General features: G+C 43.0%; 1 protein-coding gene across 1 annotated transcript in view; it reads left to right on the plus strand.

The window, feature by feature from the left end:
• The window catches only part of LOC311145192 (ankyrin-1-like), a 64644-nt gene that overhangs the window by 20909 nt on the left and 18208 nt on the right, over positions 1–25527 (plus strand). The window contains exons 17-38 of the mRNA XM_084181403.1: positions 69–266; positions 826–924; positions 1613–1711; positions 1868–1966; positions 2051–2143; positions 2281–2353; positions 2622–2642; positions 12746–12842; positions 13059–13137; positions 13279–13394; positions 13618–13842; positions 14013–14167; positions 14320–14531; positions 17715–17919; positions 19758–19854; positions 20057–20285; positions 20410–20538; positions 20656–20775; positions 20940–21024; positions 21287–21361; positions 21523–21654; positions 22038–22193. Coding sequence (XP_084037529.1) covers positions 69–266; positions 826–924; positions 1613–1711; positions 1868–1966; positions 2051–2143; positions 2281–2353; positions 2622–2642; positions 12746–12842; positions 13059–13137; positions 13279–13394; positions 13618–13842; positions 14013–14167; positions 14320–14531; positions 17715–17919; positions 19758–19854; positions 20057–20285; positions 20410–20538; positions 20656–20775; positions 20940–21024; positions 21287–21361; positions 21523–21654; positions 22038–22193 — 2794 coding nt within the window. The remainder of the gene's footprint in view (positions 1–68; positions 267–825; positions 925–1612; positions 1712–1867; positions 1967–2050; positions 2144–2280; positions 2354–2621; positions 2643–12745; positions 12843–13058; positions 13138–13278; positions 13395–13617; positions 13843–14012; positions 14168–14319; positions 14532–17714; positions 17920–19757; positions 19855–20056; positions 20286–20409; positions 20539–20655; positions 20776–20939; positions 21025–21286; positions 21362–21522; positions 21655–22037; positions 22194–25527) is intronic.

Consider the following 25527-nt stretch of genomic DNA (forward strand, 5'->3'; position numbering starts at 1 on the left):
CCTCACACACACATATATCATCTTACAATGCACTCATAACCATTAACTCTCTGGTCCTCGTGTTTCAGAATGGCTACACCCCTCTCCATATAGCGTCGAAGCAGAACCAGGTGGAGGTTGCCAACAGCCTGCTGCAGTACGGCGCCTCGGCCAACGCTGAATCCCTCCAGGGGGTCACGCCCCTTCACCTGGCAGCTCAGGAGGGCCGGCCTGACATGGTAGCCCTGCTCATCTCCAAACAGGCCAACGTCAACCTGGGGAACAAGGTGAGTCCTCAGGGACTGATGCAGGGAAGTAGTTAGGATTATTTGGGTGAAAGCTGTTAGTTCTGCTGCACCCTCAGCGGGTCGGGAGCAGAACTAACAGGGGAAAAGGAAGAGAGCCTGTGACACAACTTTTGCTTTTGGATGTGCGCCTCACTGTTTACAGTCCCCGGTGAAACATATAGCGGATGTCTATAGATAGTGCCTGTCTTTCTTTGAGATGAAGTTCTTGCCACAAAGTCGACAGACACCACGTACCAATTTTGTTGTTGTCAACTTTGTCGGAGATTCCATTATCACTAGATAACGCTGGCTAATATCTGGCTAGCAGCTATGTATCTATGGTATGTACTAGTTTGCTCTCTGAAGTTGTTTCCATCCAGAATATGAACAAGGCAACACTCCATCTTAACTCCTCCTTAGAACCTCCCCTGACAGTTTTTTATTTTCTTGTCATGATTGTGGGGCATCCCGCTCAGGCGTTTCTCTTACGCCTGCGACGTTAGGTTAGTTCTGCTGTAACAATATGCCTAACCTTAGCCCCTGGCTCCTCTCCCCTCAGAGTGGACTGACTCCTCTCCACCTGGTGGCACAGGAAGGCCACGTGGGCATCGCTGACATCCTGGTGAAGCAGGGGGCATCAGTGTATGCTGCCACAAGGGTAAGACCACACTCCTGTTGACCTCTGGGACAAGGCACGGGACACAACAGTCTCTCTGATCAATAGCATCCAGCAACACATACTGTACCACCTCGGGACTCTGTAAACACTTTTTATTTTTAAAGCATCTCAGTAGATAATAGGATATTGCAGCAGATAATTGCATTCCACCCAACATGAACACTCCTTCTTTTTGCCCAGTTGTAGAGAGTTGGTATAAGGTACACACCCCTGCCTCATCATGACATACACACTGTTACAGTTCATTGTTATCTGAAGCTAATCTTAACCTCAGTGAATCTTAATGCAAGGTCAGTGTGGTATGGAGCCTAACAGTAACAGTGCTACATAGTGAACGATGGGGGCTCCATGGCAGATAGAGTGTCTCAGACGTGACCTTTCCTCTCCTTAGTATAAATAGCCACTGACTGGTTCTCCTGGCTCAGGGTTACATTACCAACATCATTAAATGACCTACCTACCCTCAGGCCAGCTAGGCCCTCCATTACCCTGAAACTCAGTATATCAACCGTAGAGCATATATGGTAAAGGAGACACATACTATAGATATTGTGTAGTGTGTATGTGTTGAATTTGTAATCATGTAACTCAGTGTTTAGTTAACTGTCTACTAGTAAGTGTGTGCTGGTTGTATTGGATACTGATGGGGTCTTAATCTCTCTTTCAGATGGGATACACCCCTCTCCATGTTGCCTGTCACTATGGCAATGTAAAGATGGTGAAGTTCCTCCTGCAGCAGCAGGCCAACGTCAACAGCAAGACTAAGGTGAGCACCTCCCTCTGGACACACATGGAACTACACTTACCCCAAATTATACTGCAATTTTAACAGTGAAGCACAGAAAATATGAACTGGCCTTGTGATGTGATTATTTTCATTGTGTCTGGTCAGTATGTTAATGTTTGTGTCTCTGTCCCCCAGGTTGGTTACACTGCCCTGCACCAGGCAGCCCAACAGGGCCACACAGACATAGTCACCTTACTGCTCAAACATGGAGCCCCGCCCAACGAGGTCACCACTGTAAGTACCACTGCTTTTCACTCCCTTTCACTCCTCCACTCATCCCTCCATCCCTCCACCTCACTCTCTCTCTCTCTCTGTTAGAACGGTACGTCAGCCCTGTCCATCGCCAAGCGGTTGGGGTACATCTCCGTAATCGACGTTCTCAAACTGGTCACCGAGGAGACGGTTTCCATTGTAAGGAGTAAACAAGTACCGACTCTTCAAATATTTATATTACACTCCTTCTGACTCGATGCAGACAATCCTTCCACAGTCTTTGTCTCATCTTGAACCTGTCTCTCTTCTCTCTCTTCTGCCATTCTCTCCCTCAGACCACCACAGAGAAACATCGTATGAGTTTCCCAGAAACAGTAGATGAGATATTGGACGTATCAGAGGATGAAGGTACACAACACTTACAATATGTTACAGACAGTAGAACACACAAAGACAGATACCCCACAGAACACACTTTCTCCTCTTTTTGGCAAGATAGGAGATATATTGTACTTTAATTTCTTATTAATAATGAGATTATAGCTATAAAAGAAATCCTCATATCTTGCAGTACAGTTAGTTGCCAGTCCATTCTGGCTTTAAAAATGTATGAACAATTTGAATATTGCAGGGCCTCCTAAAATATGCCTCTTTCACCTTTTGATTTTTTTTTTAGGAATTGCACAGCTAACAATAGGTATGACTGTCTCTTTCTTTCTTCTCTGTGCAGTGCTCATAGGTCGTCATAGAGTGTGTGGCTCCATTTCAAGCTCTTGCCGTCTTTCTCTCTGGTTCTCTTTCTCTCCACCTTCTTTCTCTCCACCTCTCTTCTTCTACGCCTGGTCCTTTTGGGACTGTGTCTCTCTCCTGATGTTCACTGTGGTGCATGCATTTCACGGCTCCATGACTATAACCTTTCTTTATCCCTCCAGTAACATAGACCTGACTCTCAGTCACTAACTCCCCAGATCAGATATACTCTACAGTATTTCTCTCTCCATGTCACCGCGGCTAGGGGCTTGGGATGGCTGTCCTCACCAGCCTACTGTACTCTTAGAGAAAAGCCCTGTAGTGGAGGTTGCACACTCACCCATTCAATGTATCAAACCATTCACTACGATTTTTTAATCAAGGTGAAAATGGAATTCTCTGGTTAAAAAATGTGCCAAAGTTACTGTACTGTATCAACATTCCAAGATGTTGACTGTGTTTTCTGGATCTTGTTGTCTTTATCAATGTTCCTTCACTGTGATCCACTACATCAGCTGTTATCTGTATAGCCTGTTTTTTTTTAACCTTTATTTAACTAGGCAAGTCAGTTAAGAACAAATTCTTATTTACAATGACGGCCTACACCGGCCAAACCCGGACGAAGCTGGGCCAATTGTGCGCCGCCCTATGGGACTCCCAATCACGGCCGGTTGGGACACAGCCTGGAATCGAACCAGGGGGTCTGTAGTGACGCCTCAAGCACTGAGATGCAGTGCCTTAGACTGCTGCGCCACTCAGGAGCCCACTACATTGCTACAGTGTGTAAAGACGTGTGTGTGTGTGTGTATGTCTTCGTGCTGTGTGTGTTTCCATTGGTGTGCATATACTGTGTAAGGAAATGAAAACACAGTAATGGTTGTAAAAAAAAAAAATTTGCACAAAAGTCTTCAGAAGACCCACGGGTGTCTTATCTACCAGCAAAGTCCACAGTGTAAATCTTACAATACCCTTGACAATGATGTCAGAAGACGTCACACCCTGGTATTTTTAGCACCCTGATAATTTAACTGACAAATTGACATTGTTGGTCTAAAATTAGAAAGTGGTCTAGTTGCTGCCTTAAAGACACATATCACCTATTCGCTAAAATGATCGAATATATAGATAAGTAATATTTGAATATTTAGACAAATTTACTTTACACTTCTGTTTTTGAAAACATCTGACACGCACTCATGAACAATCATTGCAACGCTCAAGAGATAAGTTGACTAATTTTGAACCTGATGTAAGTAGAACACGCTCTCCATCGATTGGGCTCCGGACCACATTCATGCACCCACTCAAATGTTAGCTAGGTAACATTAGCTAAGGTAAGAGTGTAACGTTAGCTAATGCGAATGGCCAGTTCATGCACCACAATATATCATACTTTCTTACTCAAAACATAGCCAGCTAACGTTAGGTAGCTAGCTAGCTAACGTTAGCTACGTTAAGTTTAAAAACACCAACATTTGGGAAAATGCCACGATGCTCATGTTAATTTGCATTGCTAATGCTAGCTACAATCAATGAGATGCATTGCTTACGTTTACTACCGAACTAGCTAGTGAGTTAGCCAATGTTACCCCAATAAGATTGTACCACAACTCAATGTTGATAACATATCCCAGCTACATTCTTCCACAAAACATAGCTAGCTAGCTAAATAGGTTCAAATCAGGTTCAAAGCCAACACCAAACTTTGGGAAACTGTCACACAGCTAGCTAGCTATCTTACAATGCATGCAATGGGCATAGCAAAACTAGCTATGTAGGCTATTCCATAGACCAAGCTATGGTAAGACGAGGTAGCCAGATTTCAGACAGGACAAACACTGCAGTTAGCTATGCTACATTTCCTCCACTAAGGACAACCAAGACCACAACACAAACTATAGCCGAGAAAACAAACCTCATATAGTCAATGGTTGAACCCCAAACGCACATGTAAACAGAGACTCAGTTGAGTGTGCAAATGCATGCTAACATCATCAGACAACTTACCAGACTTGACTGACAAGATTGCTGTTTCAAACATGTAGAATAAATTCCAGGTCCGGCATACTTGTCATTATTATAATCCAAATTTGTGCTGATTTATCAACACAGGGTCAAGTTACATTTTAGTGTGTTTCCAGAAGATCTGAAGTCGCCATCCACAGGTAAAAAGTAGTCAGGGTGTGCGAGTGCTGCACACAGTGCACCCAGGTAGAACAACAACATCAGAATCATTTCTTGCTTGCATGACCCGTTGTGCGCAGTCAAAAGGAAATTAGTCTGCTTTCAACAAATCAACTGTTTTAGACTATTGTCTTTTAACCAAGCAAGAGAAATAAACATTACATCAGTAATGAGTGAATGAACAAAATCATTTTGCGACGAACGCTTCCAGACTACCTCCAAATCAGTGTTTATCTAATGCACCAGGGCTGTCCCCTTTGTGTGTCCCAAGTCGTTTCCACCGAAATTTGGGGCCAAATCTGAACCAATTATAGAAGTGTATGTTTCGGCCAAATCAAGTCCAAATCCGAGCAAATCTGAACCAAACATAGATGTCTATGATTGGTTCAGATTTGGTCCGGAACGGAACAAAAATCTACGTCCATGGACGAGATTCTCTAAAAACACGCCACTTTGATGCAGCTACAACTTTTTGGTAACAGGTTAGGAGAACTTACACAGCAGGTTAGGATAATTAACGTAGCAGACTAGGATAATTCAGTTAAAGTTAGGAAAAGGGTTAGGGTTAGCAAAAATGCTCTCCTAATCTGCTAAGAAAAGTCACTTGTATAGAAGTGGTATTTTTTTAGGGAGTCCCGTCTGTGGACGTTAAAATCAAGGCCAGTCTGGACCGCACCAAAAAAAGACGGCCGGTCCGAACAGGACCAAAAAAAGATGTCCAAAAGATGTTGGCGTAGGTCCCCTTAGTGGGAAGTATTCATCAACAAGTAAAAAACTGGAGGGGGGTCTGGGGGTGGCTCACTCAGCCAACTTGTTCAGTACTTTGAGAGTCACTTACAGGAAGTGGTATGTGCTTACTGTAAAGCAGCTGTTGATATTCACCCCCCATTGTGCACATGATGTTAGGCCTAAACATCATGAAATTGAGGCAGAAATTACAGACAGTAGCCTACAATTAGCAAAATAGAACTCAACTGATTGAACAGGAAATTGATTTCAATATGATTGAAATATATACAGTGAGGGGAAAAAAGTATTTGATCCCCTGCTGATTTGGTACGTTTGCCCACTGACAAAGAAATGATCAGTCTATAATTTTAATGGTAGGTTTATTTGAACAGTGAGAGACAGAATAACAAAACAAAAATCCAGAAGAACGCATGTCAAAAATGCTATAAATTGATTTGCATTTTAATGAGGGAAATAAGTATTTGACCCCCTCTCAATCAGAAACATTTCTGGCTCCCAGGTGTCCTTTATACAGGTAACGAGCTGAGATTAGGAGCACACTCTTAAAGGGAGGGCTCCTAATCTCAGTTTGTTACCTGTATAAAAGACACCTTTCCACAGAAGCAATCAATCAATCAGATTCCAAACTCTCCACCATGGCCAAGACCAAAGAGCTCTCCAGGGATGTCAGGGACAAAATTGTAGACCTACACAAGGCTGGAATGGGCTACAAGACCATCGCCAAGCAGCTTGGTGAGAAGGTGACAACAGTTGGTGCGATTATTCGCAAATGGAAGAAACACAAAAGTACTGTCAATCTCCCTCAGCCTGGGGCTCCATGCAATATCTCACCTCGTGGAGTTGCAATGATCATGAGAATGGTGAGCAATCAGCCCAGAACTACACGGGAGGATCTTGTCAATGATCTTAAGGCAGCTGGGACCATAGTCACCAAGAAAACAATTGGTAACACACTACGCCGTGAAGAACTGAAATCCTGCAGCGCCCTCAAGGTCCCCCTGCTCAAGAAAGCACGTATACATGCCCGTCTGAAGTTTGCCAATGAACATCTGAATGATTCAGAGGAGAACTGGGTGAAAGTGTTGTGGTCAGATGAGACAAATGGAGCTCTTTGGCATCAACTCAACTCTCCGTGTTTGGAGGAGGAGGAATGCTGCCTATGACCCCAAGAACACCATCCCCACCGTCAAACATGGAGGTGGAAACATTATGCTTTGGGGGTGTTTTTCTGCTAAGGGGACAGGACAACTTCACCGCATCAAAGGGACGATGGACGGGGCCATGTACCGTCAAATCTTGGGTGAGAACCTCCTTCTCTCAGCCAGGGCATTGAAAATGGGTCGTGGATGGGTATTCCAGCATGACAATGACCCAAAACACACGGCCAAGGCAACAAAGGAGTGGCTCAAGAAGAAGCACATTAAGGTCCTGGAGTGGTCTAGCCAGTCTCCAGACCTTAATCCCATAGAAAATCTGTGGAGGGAGCTGAAGGTTTGAGTTGCCAAACGTCAGCCTCGAAACCTTAATGACTTGGCGAAGATCTGCAAAGAGGAGCGGGACAAAATCCCTCCTGAGATGTGTGCAAACCTGGTGGCCAACTACAAGAAACGTCTGACCTCTGTGATTGCCAACAAGGGTTTTGCCACCAAGTACTAAGTCTTGTTTTGCAGAGGGGTCAAATACTTATTTCCCTCATTAAAATGCAAATCAATTTATAACATTTTTGACATGCGTTTTTCTGGATTTTTTTGTTGTTATTCTGTCTCTCTGTTCAAATAAACCTACCATTAAAATTATAGACTGATCATTTCTTTGTCAGTGGGCAAACGTACAAAATCAGCAGGAGATCAAATACTTTTAACCCTCACTGTAGGTCTTTGTAGCCTACTGTATTTATATTTTAATGCAGTCATCTCGGTTTTCATTTGAAGCATCTTTTTACCCTATGCTTGTTTATAACAATTGCAAAGAAATTGACAACTTTGTATTGTAGTGAACTTTGTTCTGAAGTTATCGGCGGTCACAGAAAGACAGATAAACATCTTGATTCTATGTTTAGCTGAGATCTTCCGTGTATAAAGTGATGCGGAAGGGCAAAAAAGCATCTAACAACCCAGTTAGCTGTTCTACGAGTGGTCTGAGGCAGTTGGTAAATAACAAGTGTTTTCAAGTGCAACATTGGTAACGATGGCTTTGGGAAACAGCTCTGAGAGTTAACGATAGGCCTATGATGGTTCTGATGATGAACTTAGCCTTAAGATGCTTTTGGGAAACTGGGCCCTGGACAATAAATTATGTGAGAGACAAAACACATACTTTTAAAAAAATAATAATTTGAAGCGCAAATTACATTTTCGAAAGACACCTAATTTAATTTTGTATTATTATTTTTATTTTTTCACCTTTATTTAACCAGGTAAGCCAGTTGAGAACAAGTTCTTATTTACAACTGCGACCTGGCCAAGATAAAGCAAAGCAGTGCGATAAAAACAACAACACAGAGTTACATATGGGGTAAACAAAACATAAACTCAAAAATACAACAGAAAAGATATATACAGTGTTTGCGAATGTAGTAAGTTATGGAGGTAAGGCAATTAATAAATAGGCCATAGTGCAAAAATATTTAAAATTTTGTAATTAACACTTTAATGATAGATGTGCAAAAGATGATGTGCAAATAGAGATACTGGGGTGCAAATTAGCAAAATAAATAACAATATGGGGATGAGGTGGTTGGGTGGGCAAATTTCAGAATGGCTGTGTACAGGTGCAGTGATCGGTAAGCTGCTCTGACAACTGACGCTTCAAGTTAGTGAGGGAGATAAGAGTCTCCAGCTTCCGAGATTTTTGCAGTTCGTTCCAGTCATTGGCAGCAGAGAACTGGAAGGAATGGCGACCAAAGGAGGTGTTGGCTTTGGGGATGACCAGTGAGATATACCTGCTGGAGCGCAGACTACGGGTGGGTGTTGCTATGGTGACCAGTGAGCTAAGATAAGACAGGGATTTGCCTAGCATTGATTTATAGATTACCTGGAGCCAGTGGGTTTGGCGACGAATATGTAGTGAAGGCCAGCCAACAAGAGCGTACAGGTCACAATGGTGGGTAGTATATGGGGCTTTGGTGACAAAACGGATGGCACTGTGATAGACTACATCCAATTTGCTGAGTAGAGTGTTGGAGGCTATTTTGTAAATGACATCGCCGAAGTCAAGGATCGGTAGGATAGTCAGTTTTACGAGGGCATGTTTGGCAGCATGAGTGAAGGAGGCTTTGTTGCGAAATAGGAAGCCGATTCTAGATCTAACTTTTGATTGGAGATGCTTAATGTGAGTCTGGAAGGAGAGTTTACAGTCTAACCAGAAACCTAGGTATTTGTAGTTGTGCACATACTCTAGGTCAGACCCGCCGAGAGTAGTGATTCTAGTCGGGTGGGCGGGTGCAAGCAGTGTTCGGTTGAAGAGCATGCATTTAGTTTTACTAGTGTTTAAGAGCAGTTGGAGGCTACGGAAGGAGTGTTGTATGGCGTTGAAGCTCGTTTGGAGGTTTGTTAACACAGTGTCCAATGAATATGTATGAATGTATAATCACCTTCCGGTGTAAAAACCATGGAAATTAAAAACAAAAAACTACATTTTAAGTGAGAAGTAGGGATATGTCTGAAGCTGAAAAATAAAGGAAATTTACATGAGCACCACAATGCCTACTCCACTTATGCTCTACCAAGGTTTTCCAGCACACAGCTTTGACCTACTACAGTAGCTATGTTTGTCTATTGTTCTTCAAACAATGTGTAGGCAGGTTACTTAGCATTCAAACCTCAAACAGCCTAATTCATACTCTTCAAGAGGAATAATGGACTTTACAGTGTCCTGCTATTAAACAATATATATATATACTGTACCAGTCAAAAGTTTGGACACACCTACTCATTCCAGCGTTTTTCTTTATTTTAACTATTTTCTACATTGTAGAATAATAGTGAAGACATCAAAACTATGAAATAACACATATAGAATCATGTGGTAACCTAAAAAGTGTTAAACAAATCAAAATATATTTTATATTTGAGATTCTTCAAAGTAGCCACCCTTTGCCTTGATGACAGCTTTGCACACTCTTGGCATTCTCTCAAACAGTTTCACCTGGAATGCTTTTCCAACAGTCTTGAAGGAGTTCCCACATATGCTGAGCACTCGTTGGCTGCTTTTCCTTCACTCTGTGGTCCAACTCATCCCAAACCATCTCAATTGGGTTGAGGTCGGGTGATTGTGGAGGCCAGGTCATCTGATGCAGCACTCCATCACTCTCCTTCTTGGTCTAATAGCCCTTACATAGCCTGGAGGTGTGTTGGGTCATTGTCCTGTTGAAAAACAAATGATAGTCCCACTAAGCGCAAACCAGATGGGATGGCGTATCGCTGCAGAATGCTGTGGTAGCCATGCTGGTTAAGTGTGCCTTGAATTCTAAATAAATCACAGACAGTGTCACCAGCAAAGCACCATCACTCCTCCTCCTCCATGCTTCACGGTGGGAACCACACATGTGGAGATCATCCGTTCACCTACATCCGTTCACCTACATCCGTTCACCTGCGTCTCACAAAGACATGGCGGTTGGAACCAAAAATCTCAAATTTGGACTCATCACACCAAAGGACAGATGTCCACCGGTCTAATGTCCATTGCTTGTGTTTCTTGGCCCAAGCAAGTCTCTCTTATTATTATTGGTGTCCTATAGTAGTGGTTTCTTTTCAGCAATTCGACCATGAAGGCCTGATTCACGCAGTCTCCTCTGAACAGTTGTTGTTGAGATGTGAACTCTGTGAAGCATTTATTTGGGCTGCAATTCCTGAGGCTGGTAACTCTAATGAACATATCCTCTACAACAGAGGTAACTCTGGGTCTTCCTTTCCTGTGGCGGTCCTCATGAGAGCCAGTTTCATCATAGCGCTTGATGGGTTTTGCGACTGCACTTGACGAAACTTTCAAAGTTCTTGATATTTTACGGATTGACTGACCTTCATGTCTTAAAGTAATGATGTACTGTCGTTTCTCTTTGCTTATTTGAGCTGTTCTTGCCATAATATGGACTTGGTCTTTTACCAAATAGGGCTATCTTCTGTATACCACCCCTACCTTGTCACAACACGCCTGATTGGCTCAAATGCATTACGACGGCAAGAAATTCCACATTTTAACTTTTAATTGAAATGCATTCCAGGTGACTACCTCATGAAGCTGGTAAAGAGAATGCCAACAGTGTGCAAAGCTGTCATCAAGGCAAATGATGGCTACTTTGAAGAATCTATTTTGTCTATAAAATATATTTTGATTTGTTTAACACTTTTTTGGTCCTACATGATTCCATGTGTTTTATTTCATAGTTTTGATGTCTTCACTATTATTCTACAATGTAGAATATAGTCAAAATAAAGAAAAACTCTGGAATGAGTAGGTGTTTCCAAACGTTTGAATGGTACTGTAGATATATATATATAAAATTAGGCTGTATGTATTTTTAGATATAGGCCTATTGTGAATGTGTATTATTGTTTCTTAGCTCATGTCAATATTACACAGGTAAGTTAACGGTTACAGAAATCAGGAATGCAGACACGCTCTATAGACCTCTATATATGAGTGACTGTGTCCAACACACCTGTTGTTATATTGGGCACCTACTGACCCAAAAAATATGTTATGAAATTGCAATTGCTAAAATAAAGGTTTAAGGAAGTGGAACTACAGGCAGGCACTACATTAATACAAGACAAAGAGCTCGCTCAATCAAGCATGATGATCTTGTAAGTATAAAAGCAAAGCTTGCTTTCATATAATATTTTTAAAAAGCTTGAAAAGGTAGTGGAATGGGATTAGTGTGGTGTGTGAAAAATCCAATACTTGAACTTGTATGCGGTACAAATCCCATTATTGTGGGAGCACCTCCTCTAAGAGTATGAATTAGGCAGTTTGAGAAGGTTTGAATCCTAAGCAACCTGCCTACACATTGTTTGGCATAGCTGCTGTAGTACGTCAAAGCTGTGTGCTGGAAAACCTTGGTAGAGCATGGGTGGAGTAGGCATGTTATTTTTTTGTTATTTTTTATGTAACCTTTATTTAACTAGGCAAGTCAGTTAAGAACAAATTCTTATTTACAATGACGGCCTACACCGGCCAAACCCGGACGACGCTGGGCCAATTGTGCGCTGCCCTATGGGACTCCCAATCACGGCCGGTTGTGATACAGCCAGGAATCAAACCAGGGGGTCTGTAGTGACGCCTCAAGCACTGAGATACCTTAGACCGCTGCGCCACTCGGGAGCATTGTGGTGCTCACGTGAACTTCAGACCAATCCCTACTTCTCACTTAAAACATTGTTTTTTGTTTTTAAAATCCATGATGAGTCTTCTATCTATCGCTATGGTGCCAGTCCACTTGTCTGTCCATGTATTTGTACTCTATGTACTTTGTGTGTTTTGTCACTCAGCCAGGACTCCCAGAGGGAGAGAAGAAACCTCTCAACCCTGTTTAAATCAGCTTCATCCTGCCTATTGGGTCCATGTTGACGTGGAATGTCTAAAGGGACAGGGAAATCCCAATGGACATCGCTATAGTGATGTTGTCCTATTTTAGACTTGGTTCATGTTGAGTCATATTGTAACTCTCCAGATGTTAAGGAAATCTGGGATGTTTTACCATAAATATCCAATATGCTGTTCTCCAAATATTCAACTACTGGAAACAGTTTATTGATGAAAAGTATTTGAATACATCACATTTGAGATGAATATTGAACAAAGAGTATGGGCCATCTTATTTCTATCTTTCTCCATGTTCTCTCTCTCCATCTGCCTTTGGGTCTCACTGTGATCGTGACTTCACTAAATCTCTTCCCATTAACACATGTACAGTGTGTGGAGTGTAGTAGCTAATCCCTTTAACTCACCAACCTAACTACTATATAAACCATGTGTTATATTTACTGAACTCATTCTATGCTCTCTAACGCTGATTCACATGCTTCAGTTATCTTGTTGGGCACCTACTGTCTATTACACCCCCATCTGACCTGGTCTGTCCTCTCTCTCTGGCCTTGCTGTTGTTGTCTGAAGGGGAGGAGCTTTTGGGGACGGAAGGAGCCAGGTACATGAAGATGGATGACTTGAAGGACCATGATGACGATTTCCTGTCACCCAAGAAATCTATGGAGTACGAGAGAGGGCTGGGCACTGTGTAGGGGGGCTGGGATGGGTGGTAGATGGAGGGGGTTAGAGTGAGAGGGAATGGGGGTATATTGGTAGTAAAAAAAGGGTGGAGGTATTGTAAAGAACGGGGAATTGATGGGTTAAACCTATATTGGGATGTGGGAAGTGGAATGAGAATATATTCCCTACTCACTCCTTCTTGTTTTCTTCTCTCCAACAGCAACTACTCGCCTGCCATTCCCAGGATCCCTTGTGTCTCCCCGGAGATGGTCCACCTAAAGGAGCATGAGATGGAGCAGGTACAGAACAGACCGGTTAGGTTCAATCCCATGGGCTTGCCATATTATTAATGAAAATATTTGTATCACTGTAACCCTGTGGAGGGTGATAGAAATGTAAAAATGCTACGATGAGACAAGGTTTTTCTGTCTGTCTGTTAGGTACACACTCCAATGCCATTACATAAGGAGTATGATGATGACTCCCTGATCCCCAGCAGTCCAGCTACAGAGACCTCTGACAACGTCAGTCCCGTGGCCAGCCCCATACACACAGGGTCAGTACACAACCCTAACCCTACATCTAACCCATACACACAGGGTCAGTACACAACCCTAATCCTAACCCATACACACAGGGTCAGTACACACAGTGTCCGTCCTACCCTGCCTGCAGCCCTACACTGACAAATGCCTTATGTTGTCCATAAATCAATCTCTAAGAGTGAAAATAGAAACAATATTATACTGTGTCATAATGTGAGGCATGTCTTTTGTCAGGTTCCTAGTGAGTTTCATGGTGGATGCTCGGGGCGGCTCGATGCGAGGCAGCAGACACAACGGCCTGCGTGTCATCATCCCTCCACGGACTTGTGCCGCCCCCACACGTATCACCTGTCGTCTGGTCAAGCCCCAGAAACTCCCCACCCCTCCACCCCTGGTGGAGGGAGAGGGCCTGGCCAGCCGTATCATCTCTCTGGGCCCAGCCAGCATGCAGTTCCTAGGGTGAGGACTTGAATAAACACACTGTAGAGTATTGAAGGCAGGACAGGTGCATTTCGTAATCAGGAAAAAAATTGGATTGTTTAATTGTGTTCCACCTTCGGTGAGGGTATCCTCTAATTCAGGGGTGTCAAACATACGGCTATTGATGTGTGTCTGTGTGTGTCTGTCAGGCCTGTGATCGTGGAGATCCCACACTTTGCAGCTCTGGGTCGAGGGGACCGGGAGCTGGTGGTTCTGAGGAGTGAGAATGGCTCTGTTTGGAAGGAACACCGCAATCGTTACGGCGACGATGTGCTGGAGACTATCCTCAATGGGATGGATGAAGGTAGTAGAATGAGAAGTTCTACTAACTCAGTCAGACCTGATTACAGTCACTGATAATGGGCTGTTTGGTGTTTATTAGTGCTTTCTTATCAGTACTGTATCAGTATTCCCCACTCTTATTGACCATTACGGTCTGCCTGTTTATTCCTTTAGATCTGGAGAGCCAAGAGGAGCTTGGGAAGAAGCGTATCCGACGAATCATCTCCACTGACTTCCCCCTCTACTTTGCTGTGGTGTCGCGTGTCCAGCAGGAGAGTGACCTGATTGGCCCAGAGGGGGGTCAGCTCACCAGTAAGCTGGTGCCGATGGTCCAGGCTACGTTCCCTGAGACAGCGGTCACCAAGCGAGTCCGTCTGGGCCTGCAGGTGAGATGGGAGAATGAGGAGGAAGAAGCAGGAGGAAGACAGTATCGTTAGTGCCTTCCTGTATGACCAAGCATGCTATATGCAGGGTTGGGGAGTGACTGATTACAGTTACATGTAATCAGTTACATTACCAGCAAAGATATCGGAATCAGATTATAGATCATTTTTAAAAAATGGATGATTACTTCTTGGATTACTTTGAAATTCAGAAAGGATGTTTGCGAAAAGATACATTGACACCTTTCTGTTTTCTCAATGACATTTAATTCAGCTGAGTGAGTCTGACCATAAGTCAGAGACCACTATGATGACACACCAAATGTGTTTGATGGATCCTTTTTGTCTTCTTCTAATGCCTCTTAAGGGGAAAAGTCATCCAAAAGTAACAGAAAGTAATCAGATTAAGTTACTCAGTTTGGGTAATCCAAAAGTTACGTAACTGATTACAATTTTGGACAGGTAACTAGTAACTGTAACAGACTACATTTAGAAAGTAACCAACCCAAATCTAGCTGTATGTATGCTATATGTATTTGGTTTGATCAGCACATTTGATATTTTTTTCCTTGCCAAGAGTTTTTGGTTTTTGTTGTCAATATGGAAATTGCCTTTTTTCTGTGTTCTACACTACACACAAACATTGAGATTTACTACATACACGTAGTACAGTAGTCACTTAACTGTGGGCATTTTAACCTTCAAAGTTTATTTGAGGCTGTTTTGAAAGGGCATCATTGAGTCACCAATGTTTGCAAATGAGCATGCCAGTATCCTAAAGCTTAATGCATCATTCACTACTGTGGTTATGTTCTATAACTATAGTCATGGTTACATAATGCAGAGGGACCTTGTTACAGTGAATGTTCTTTAGCAGCATGCCTGTTATAATCAGAGTGGAGAGTGGTTTAGATTTGATTTCGTAACAGTGGTGAGTGGTTTTATCCCTTGCCATGGATAACCTCCATATTGGCCTACATACTGTAGTAGTCTCATCTTTTTAGGGAAATATGTGTATGTTACAGTGAACATGGCACAGAATGGACTTCACCATGCATGGAACTTCCATCTCCCCTGCTGCTTTGGGGCATCCGCTGTGCTGCATGCAGCCTGTAGAGCTGTGAATGTAGAGCCTTATAGCCTCATAACCCCAGTCATAGCTTTACGCTAGCAGATACGGCAACCTTTTCAAAGGCTGTACTAAGTGAGACAGTTCACTTGAATGTGTAGCGAGGGAGATCATTTATTGTATTCTATACATCACTTCCCATTCATCAAGTGAAATAAGTGAACGAGGGAATCTGCACATGAATACTTGAATTGTGAGATGTTTTATGTACAGTACTGTGACTAGTTACACAGGGCCTTGGGTCAAACAGTCCCTTTTTCTTTAATATCTGTTTTGTATGAATGTATAAAGGTTCAGACATTCATTGTCGATGTACACTGAGTGTACAATTAAGTGATAATGCCCAAGAAGCCAGTGTTTGGAGGATATATTGGCACGGGTGTTGTTAGCAAACCATGCCAATTTATCCTCCAAACACCGGCTTCGAGTGCATTATCACTTTTATACAACGGGTTACCAACATATTCGAATAATGATTTACATATATTCATAACAATGCCAAGAGTATGCAATGCTGTCATCAAGGTAAAGGGTGGCTATTTAAAGAATCTCAAATATAAAATATATTTTGATTTGTTTAACACTTTTATGGTTACTACATTATTCCATATGTGTTATTTAATAGTTTTGATGTCTTCACTATTATTCTACAATGCAAAAAAATTTTAAAAATAAAGAAAAACCCTTGAATGAGTAGGTGTGTCCAAACTTTTGACTGGTAGTGTATATCCATAAAAATTATGCTGATTCATGATTTCGACTGGCAGAGAAAAGCTGCCTGCCTTTATGTCTCGTCCCGACTCCCAACACGTTCATTACTATGCGACAGCTGGAGATCGAATTTGAATATTGAAACAATGTCGCAAATGTCGGAGAGACAGACAGCAAGGTTTTTACAAATCTCCCTGTTGAAAATTAAATGTTAGTCTAAAAGAAATGTGAGATAATGTGTAGATGCTTTTTATAGTGGAGATCAAGTTTTTAAAATGAGACAGTGGATTGCGCAGTTAGATGGAACAGAGTAAATACAGTGCCTTCGGAAATTATTCAGACCCCTTGACTTTTTCCACATTTTGTTAGGTTACAGCCTTATTCTAAAATTGATTAAATTGTTTTTTTCTCTCATCAATCTACACACAATACCCCATAATGACAAAGCAAAAACAGGTTTAGACGTTTTTTTGCTAATTTATTAAAAATACAAATGAAATATCTCTAATTCGCTCTTCTTTTCTCTTCCTATTTCTCGCTACATTGCTGTCCATCTGTTCCTATTTCTCTCTACATTGCTATCCATCTGTTCCTATTTCTCTCTACATTGCAATCCTTCTGTTCCTATTTCTCTCTACATTTCTATCCATCTGTTCCTATTTCTCTCTACATTGCTATCCATTTCTTCTTATCTCTCTACATTGCAATCCTTCTGTTCCTATTTCTCTCTACATTGCTATCCATCTGTTCCTATTTCTCTCTACATTGCTATCCTTCTGTTCCTATTTCTCTCTACATTGCTATCCATCTGTTCCTATTTCTCTCTACATTGCTATCCATCTGTTCCTATTTCTCTCTACATTGCTATCCATCTGTTCCTATTTCTCTCTACATTGCTATCCTTCTGTTCCTATTTCTCTCTACATTGCTATCCTTCTGTTCCTATTTCTCTCTACATTGCTATCCTTCTGTTCCTATTTCTCTCTACATTGCTATCCATCTGTTCCTATTTCTCTCTACATTGCTATCCTTCTGTTCCTATTTCTCTCTACATTGCTATCCTTCTGTTCCTATTTCTCTCTACATTGCTATCCTTCTGTTCCTATTTCTCTCTACATTTCTATCCTTCTGTTCCTATTTCTCTCTACATTGCTATCCATCTGTTCCTATTTCTCTCTACATTGCTATCCTTCTGTTCCTATTTCTCTCTACATTGCTATCCATCTGTTCCTATTTCTCTCTACATTGCTATCCATCTGTTCCTATTTCTCTCTACATTGCTATCCATCTGTTCCTATTTCTCTCTACATTGCTCATCCACCACATCCTCTCCCCTCCAACATCAGGCCCAACCAGTCCCAGATGAGCTGGTTGCCAAGCTGCTGGGTAACCAGGCAACATTCAGCCCCGTGGTGACTGTGGAGCCACGGCGACGCAAGTTCCACCGGCCCATCGGCCTGTGCATCCCCCTGCCCCCCTCCTGGAGAGAGAGCCCCCGGGACTCTGGGGAGGGGGACACCACCAGCCTGCGCCTGCTCTGCAGTGTCATCGGTACGCCAACACTGTCTGTCACACTTTAGCAAGCCTGACTGAGGCCTTACGGTGGACTAATTCAACAGTGAAACTGCATTACTTAAGGAATAGCTTAATAGTTTCCCTTTATTTAGAGTAACTATGAGTTGGCCTGCATGAACACCTCATAGACAGAAGGACATTTATTGAACATAGTGATTCGAAGTCTCTCAGCTGTGAGATGGGAAAACAGTGCAATCCAGATTTATGTAGGTCTGCATGCCAGAGAAGAAGCAATGTCATTACTATACTCAGCAACTGTTAATTATCTTCATTACAATGGCCATCAAAGTGATATGGTGAAGTAAAATCACCTTGCATGAATGAATTACATTTTATTTTCGTGTCAAATCGCCAGTTGGCAACCCATATCTTACGGGATTAATTGACACATAAACAAACATTACAATGGTTCACAGTGATAATTCAGTGATAATTATAATTGTGTTCTGCGCAGTGCGCACCGCATAAAGAATGACAAATAAATCAATACATAATAGCAGATAAGGTTATCCAAGCAATAATAATAACCCTAGAGCAGTAATAAAAGGTACAAAAATAAAACAATACAGATAAATAAACACAGAAAAATGAAACGGAAGGTGTTTATCTGACACAAAGAGAAGATTCAAATGTGAGACAGGCCTGCACATAACCTATATACATATGTGCACTTTGCTATATGTCTGGAGCTAAATATTTTTATAATTTAATTATAGGTTGCCTTTTCTTTTATTCCAGGCTTTATCTAACAATTCAGCAAGCGGAAATGCACAAAGGACAAAAAAACATTTCAGTTTCTCCTCATCGCTCAGCCACATAATGCCAGGGTATATCTGGAGGGCTTTCTGGAATAAAGACAAGCGTATAATCGTGGTAGAAAGGGCAATAGAGGATCAAATGAATTTCATTCTCTATCTCTTAACCTACATAGTCTTTCCTGGAAAAGGTCACACATTTCAGTTGCCCATGCTCCCCCTATTGAGCACCAGGCTCCCCCTATGGAGCGATCCCATTGAAAAACCTTGCTGGCAATTGGCACGCCTGCCATCTCACCTCACAGGGTTCCTAGTTATTGCCAGTATAGGCGCAAACTTGTGGACAAACCTAAAAAATGACGTACTGCTCTATTATGGACATGTTTGTTTTTGAGATACAGTCTCTCTTAGAACTCCACACTCCTGCTGATTGAGGTTTAGGATGTGAACTTGTGTGTCTAATTAACATGATTGCATGTTTAATGTACCTTTTTCTCAACCCAACCTCCAATTTAAACGCCAACCTATGGCATAACTGCAGTAATAGAATTACGCCATGGCTTGACGTTTTAATTACGCCAGGTGTTGCAATAATTTAACTGTCACAGAATTACACCATGACTTGATGTTTTAATTACGCCATGTGGTGCCAAATTTTAGCTGTCAGTCAAATTCCTCAAAAGTGAAACTAAAACTTAAGTTTAGGCATTAATTCCGAATGGTTAAGGTTAGCATTAGGGATAGGGTTAAACTTAAGTTTTGGCATTAATTCCGAATGGTTAAGGTTAGGGTTAAGGTTTGGAAAAGGCTTAGGACTAGGATTAAACACGTGACCTTCGGAGCCGGAGTCTGCGGCCATCCCTGTCCACAATGCCCTAGTAAGCCACAAGTCTACTAGAAGGCAGTAGGCACTCATGTTGCTCCTAGTGGACGGTATAGCGTTCACATTTCGCCAGCTCCAAACTAATCTGGTACCTGGCGTATTCCATTAGAGAATGGGCTGCTTTTTCTCCTCCTCCCTATGTCTTTGTGTAACTGATCTCTCTTCCTTATCTCCAGGTGGCACAGCCCCAGCCCAGTGGGAGGACATCACTGGTACCACCAAGCTCATATATAGCAAAGACTGTGCCAACTTCACAACCAATGTGTCAGCACGGTAAGTATAGAGTAACAACTCACTCACTAGCATTCATGTTAATTAGACAAACAAGTCCACATCCTAAATCTCACAATCTAAACCTCAATCCAGCTCTTTTTGTTACTGGAGAGCAGTTATCAAGGTATGCTGATCTCAAAGGATCCAATCATGAATAACTTAAGGGTTGCCATAAGTCCTACACAATAGTGTCTCTTCTCAGGTTCTGGCTGGCTGACTGTCCTCGGACAGCCGAGGCTGTGTCTTTCTCCAACCTCCTTTATCGGGAGCTCTCAGCCGTGCCCTACATGGCCAAGTTTGTGGTGTTTGCCAAGATGAACGAGGTCCGTGAGGGCCGCTTGCGCTGCTACTGCATGACTGATGACAAGATGGACAAAACCCTGGAGCAGCACGAGAACTTCAGCGAGGTGGCCCGCAGTCGTGACATCGAGGTCAGTACAGGGAGTTATATTGATGGTTATCATGATTATGTCATTGTTTATTAACTTCAGGCACTGTGAAGTGAGTGGAGTGAGTGGACCAGTCTGTGTATAACGTTAGTGTCGCCCCTCTCAGGTGATGGAGGGAATGCCGCTGCACCTGGAGTGTTCTGGGAACCTGGTCCCAGTGAGGAAGGCTACCCAGCAGCCTCGCTGTTTCAGCTTCCAGGCCTTCAAAGACAACAGACTCCCCGTCTCAGTCAAGGTGCTTAACCCCCATCTCACTGTCTTCATCCCTCTCTCCAATACTCCCTCCATCTCTGGGTCTCCCTCTCACTCTGAAAATGTATCTTGTCTGTTTCTCTCGGTTCTCTTCTCCAAGGTGAGAGACAGTAGCAAGGACCACTCTGGATTCCTGTCCTTCCTGCGCAAGTCTACCAAGTACGAAGACAGCCAACATGTGCTGTGCAACCTCAACATTACCATGCCCCTGTGTATCAAGGTAGGCCTCAACAAATAGTTCACGTTTTTGGGGTGCTTTAAAAAGCACTGCACTTTCATTTTAGAATACACACGTTCATATTTAATGTTGTGAACTTGTGAGATCTGAGACAAATCTGCTGTGATTATTTATTCCCAAGGCTTTTGCTTGTATTTGATTGGCAGGCTGCTGGTAGTGAAGACCGGAGGCGAACTCTGACTCCATTAGCCCTGCGAGAGAGATACAGCGCCATGAATGAGCCTGCCATGGGTAAAGGTGCCTGCCATCCCATCCCATCCCATCCCTATGATACTCCATACAGACCGCCATTGTCTTCCGACAGGTGGCATCATTCCTACACGACGCTTGTCCCTCAATCAGTGCAGACGAGTTAGTCAAGCTACCTGACATAAGACAATGACATACCCCACACCAACACGTTCACATTCCATGTGCCCCTTCATGCAGTAATAATCACAACGGTGCATTAACTTCTCATGTTAAAGTATCAGTTGTGATCTGGTTTCTGCAGCATCAATGAGTGCCATGGAAAGGACAGAGTTGAAGATGGCTTTGATAGCTGAACAGTTGGGACTGAGCTGGGCTGGTGAGTGAGTGGAATGAGCGTCTGTGTCTCGTGCCTGTGTTTGGTGCTTGTGTCAGTGTCAGTGTCTGTGTATCAGTGTTTAATGGCTTGGGGCTGCTTTTCCCTTCCTCCCTGCCTCTGTCTCTCAATGGTCTGTACCTCCTCCACCTTTGTCTCTCCAGAGCTGGCGAGGGAGCTACAGTTCAGTGTAGATGACATTAATAAGATCCGTGTGGAGAATCCTAACTCCCTATTGGAGCAGAGTTCTGCCCTGCTCAACCTATGGGCCACCCGTGAGGGCAAGAGAGCCAAGAGTAAGTACCTGAGATCCCATATATAGGTTGGTGGATCCCTCCTGTGCAACCTCTTATCCTATATTCATCATATCCATTCTCCACTCACCCATCGTACAGTCTTGCACTGGCTCCTGGAGTTGCACGTGAGACTTCTCCACTCTATGCAGTACCTTATATTAACATTGTGCTAACTCTATCGTTTTCTGGGACAGACCTGGGTCTGTCAGGGTACTGGTAAACAATTTCATTATTCTCCTCATAATATCTTCCATTTCCTTGTCTGTTATTTAACTGTCCATTTCCCATTTTCCTGCCTCTCGTCTCTGTTTTCTCTCTCTCTCTATCCTTCTCTCCTCCCCCTTTCTCTGTCTCTCTTTGTCTCTTGTGGCTCCTATGTGCAGTGGAGAGTTTGTACACAGCTCTGAAGAGCATTGACCGGATGGACATAGTGAACATGTTGGAGGGCCAGGGGCCACAGCCTGCAGGGAGGCAGGCCCGGGAGCCAAGCAGACGCAGACACAATGAGATTGACCACGTCTCCCCCAGCCTGAGCAATGGTAAGGCTTCTCCCCATCCCCATGCAGCCCTCTCCCACACCCAAGCCCCATGTCCTACCAGTTCTTCTCTCTCCTCCTCCTCTCTGCTACCTCTATCACCTTCCTGCCTCAATCCTCAGTCAATAGCTGTTCTATGCTACTGCCATAAACTTGAGATTTCTACAAATGTGTAACGCAGCAACCTGGACCAGGACTCAAGACACTCCGACAACAACTGCCTCTGTGGTGCCACTCAAAGCCTGACTCGGATACATTCCCTTGTTTCTGGTTGAATACTATGAATCAATTACCTATAGTGCCTTCAATCAAAATTACAACCTTGTCTAATAGTACCAGCTAGATTTTAGGATTCTCTCTCCACTGAAATGGCCCTTGAAACATTTTGCTGGGGGGAGAAACTATTACTGGTATATGGATTTAAGCAATATGAACGGAGCCTGCCAATAAGAGTATAGATTAAAATAGAGAATTATTAGATATATTTAAAGATTACAACTTCAAGAAACATTTGTTTTCATGTGTGTTTGATAAAGTTATTAGCAATAGGAGAGTTGATGATTTAAAAATAAATAGATACAATGACTGAAATGCTTAGTGTTAGTCAGCTGTGTTGGGTGAGTCTCAGATTCTGTTCATGCCAAATTTACATTTTGTTAGATCTTTATTCAGTACATAAGTTATTACACTGCCTCACTACTGTGTCATATCTGTGTATGTGACAGATGTATGTTATTACATCCTATAAAGTATGATATTGGTTATGAGTTGATTATGTTAATCTTTATCCAACATGATTTAAACCACAATCTGCCTACTTAGGCCTTATGTGAGATACAATGCAGGATATCTTGTGTCTGTAACAAACTCATACATGAATCCTGTCTGTAGCTTTTCTTTCAAACGTACTGTAGTTGGCTTTCCTTCCAGTGGTCACTTCTCAAACGTTGACTCCTTTTCCTCATGGTTTATTCTTTTACACAAGCATGATATACATCAGATTGACTCCAATTTCACCCCTGGACCAGTGTGAAAAAATAATGCACTGGACTGACCATCACTGGAGTGCTGTGGCCTCTCTTCTGGCTCTGCTCTGTGCCCCAGTGTCTCGTGTCATCACAGCAGGTGCCAGTGCCAGGTCCCTTCAGTGAAAACTGGAGCAATAATTGGTGATGTAACTCATGCATAGATATGACCATGACGGACAAAGGGACAAACGGGAGATGCTCAGTCAGATCACAGCTGCAGTGAATCTGATATCTGACACCTGTCCAGTCTGCCCCCCAAAGCTCTTTCCTTTGATGCTGTCTGTCTGGCTGTGTAACAAGGTGGCCACACTCTCACGGGACAATACCAACCTGACCTCCAGACATGGTATTGTGTGTTTTTTACAACAATGATTTTCAAGAGGTCTATGATTTATATGAGTTATGACTGATGTTATGAACAGGTTTGTTTCTGGCTTAGCGGATGTAGCTAGATAGTACGTATATGACATAAGGGGATGGTACAGAATGAGGATTCACCTCTGGCTCAATGTCAGTCTGGAAGATGATTACTCCCTTGATGACTATTACAAGAGTTCCCTAATTAACCTTCACAATCAAAGTAATTGAGATCACAATAGATTCTGAGGTGGGAATCCAAATCTGGAGACTGCAACTAAATCCCACATTCTACTCTTAACCCAGGCATAGTATATATAGGAAACAGAAGGTTTGTTTTTCTACACTTTAGACATTGTGGAAAACACTTATTTTTACGATACCTTCCAGTCTACCTGTCCCTGTCTTTTGCTTCTTTTTGTCACATTGGGCTCTTAGTGATTTTGCCATTCAATTCCCTTTCTTATCTCTAGTGGTTTGAGTGGTTTGAGTCTGAGACACATAATATGTAACTCAATAAAAGCAATGAGATCAGTTTAGTAATACCAGAGAGGCTTGGGAGGCCTGAACTGAATCCAGCTAGGCTCCTGTAAGGGTAACACATTACTTTCTCTCTGCATGGCGGCGTAGTAGGAGTCTCTTCGGACAGGGGGTCGTTCCATTCGGTGTACTCTTTGTTCCTCTGGGATCCTCCTACTTGTTCCCTTTGACTATCTGTCCCCTCTCTCTTTGTGTTTCTCCGGACATGTCATCTGCAGCCCAGCCGCCCTACTCTTCCTCCTTCTCACTCCTCCTCTCCGACCTCTGAACTCATGCCCTCCGACCTCATGTTGACCTCTGGCCCTCATCTTTATTTTACGACCAGTTGTGCATATTTTTTATAACTCTTTATTTTTTGTACTCTTGAAAATTCCACCTTTTTAACCGTCTGCTCTGTGACCAATCCCCCTCACACACTGTGTGCTCAGCACCCCCGGAAGGGGGGAGGTGTCCCTCGCTCTGTCACACTCTCAGTCCATGTCTCCCTCTTTCTTCCTTGTCTCCCCTGTCTCTGTCTGTCTCTCTTTTGTTCTGTGCCTGTATTTTTTTCTTTCTTCCTCTATCTGTCTTCTTCCCTCCTATTTTCCCTATCTGTGTTTCCCTCCCTGCCCTGCCTGTGCACGAGGCCCACTCTCGTCTCCCACCTCCGATATGCTTGCATGGAAGCATTGGAATGAGGTTGCAGGAGCAGTGGCCTGTGGGAGACTTAGTCTGGAGCTGTGCATGCCTCTGCGTCTTGTAGCTGCTTTACTAACATACTGATATTGCATGGTATGCATGCTGGGCACAGGAGGTTGGTGGCACCTTAATTGGGTAGAACGGGCTTGTGGTAATGGCTGGAGCGAAACCAGTGGAATGGTATCAAAAACATCAAACACATGATTTCCATGTGGTTCATACCATTCCATTTGCTCCATTCCGGCCATTATTATGAGCCGTCCTCCCCTCAGCAGCCTCCTGTGGTGTGGAATGACCTGACTGTCTAGTCTGCCTGTTTAGATCCTCAAAATATTGTATTCCTTGTGGGTGGTAAAAAAGGACCTGAACCCTTTTTTAACCGTGTATTGTAACTGCTCTGTTCATGTATGAATGTTGTGAAGTGTTGTTTATCTGTTGTCTGTGTGTATGTGTGGGTTTATCCTGTGGCTTTGAGTCACTCCAGAATTTGGGGATGTAGTATCTATGCCCCTTCTCTGTCACACACCTCATATTTGCAGGGAGTGTGTTCATGTGACCCTTCCATTGAATCTCTCTGTTCTATGCGAGTTGGTGTGTGTGTGTGTATGTGTGTGTGTGTGTGTGTGTGTGTGTGTGTGTATACATGTCTGTGTTTTATATGTTTTGTCCAGTGGGTTGTCTTCTATGAGTGTCTGTGTGCTTCAGTGTGTCTTTGTGTATTTCACAGTGTGTGC

The sequence above is a fragment of the Coregonus lavaretus genome, assembly GCF_964263955.1.
Source record: "Coregonus lavaretus genome assembly, chromosome: 17".
Lineage (NCBI taxonomy): Eukaryota > Metazoa > Chordata > Actinopteri > Salmoniformes > Salmonidae > Coregonus > Coregonus lavaretus.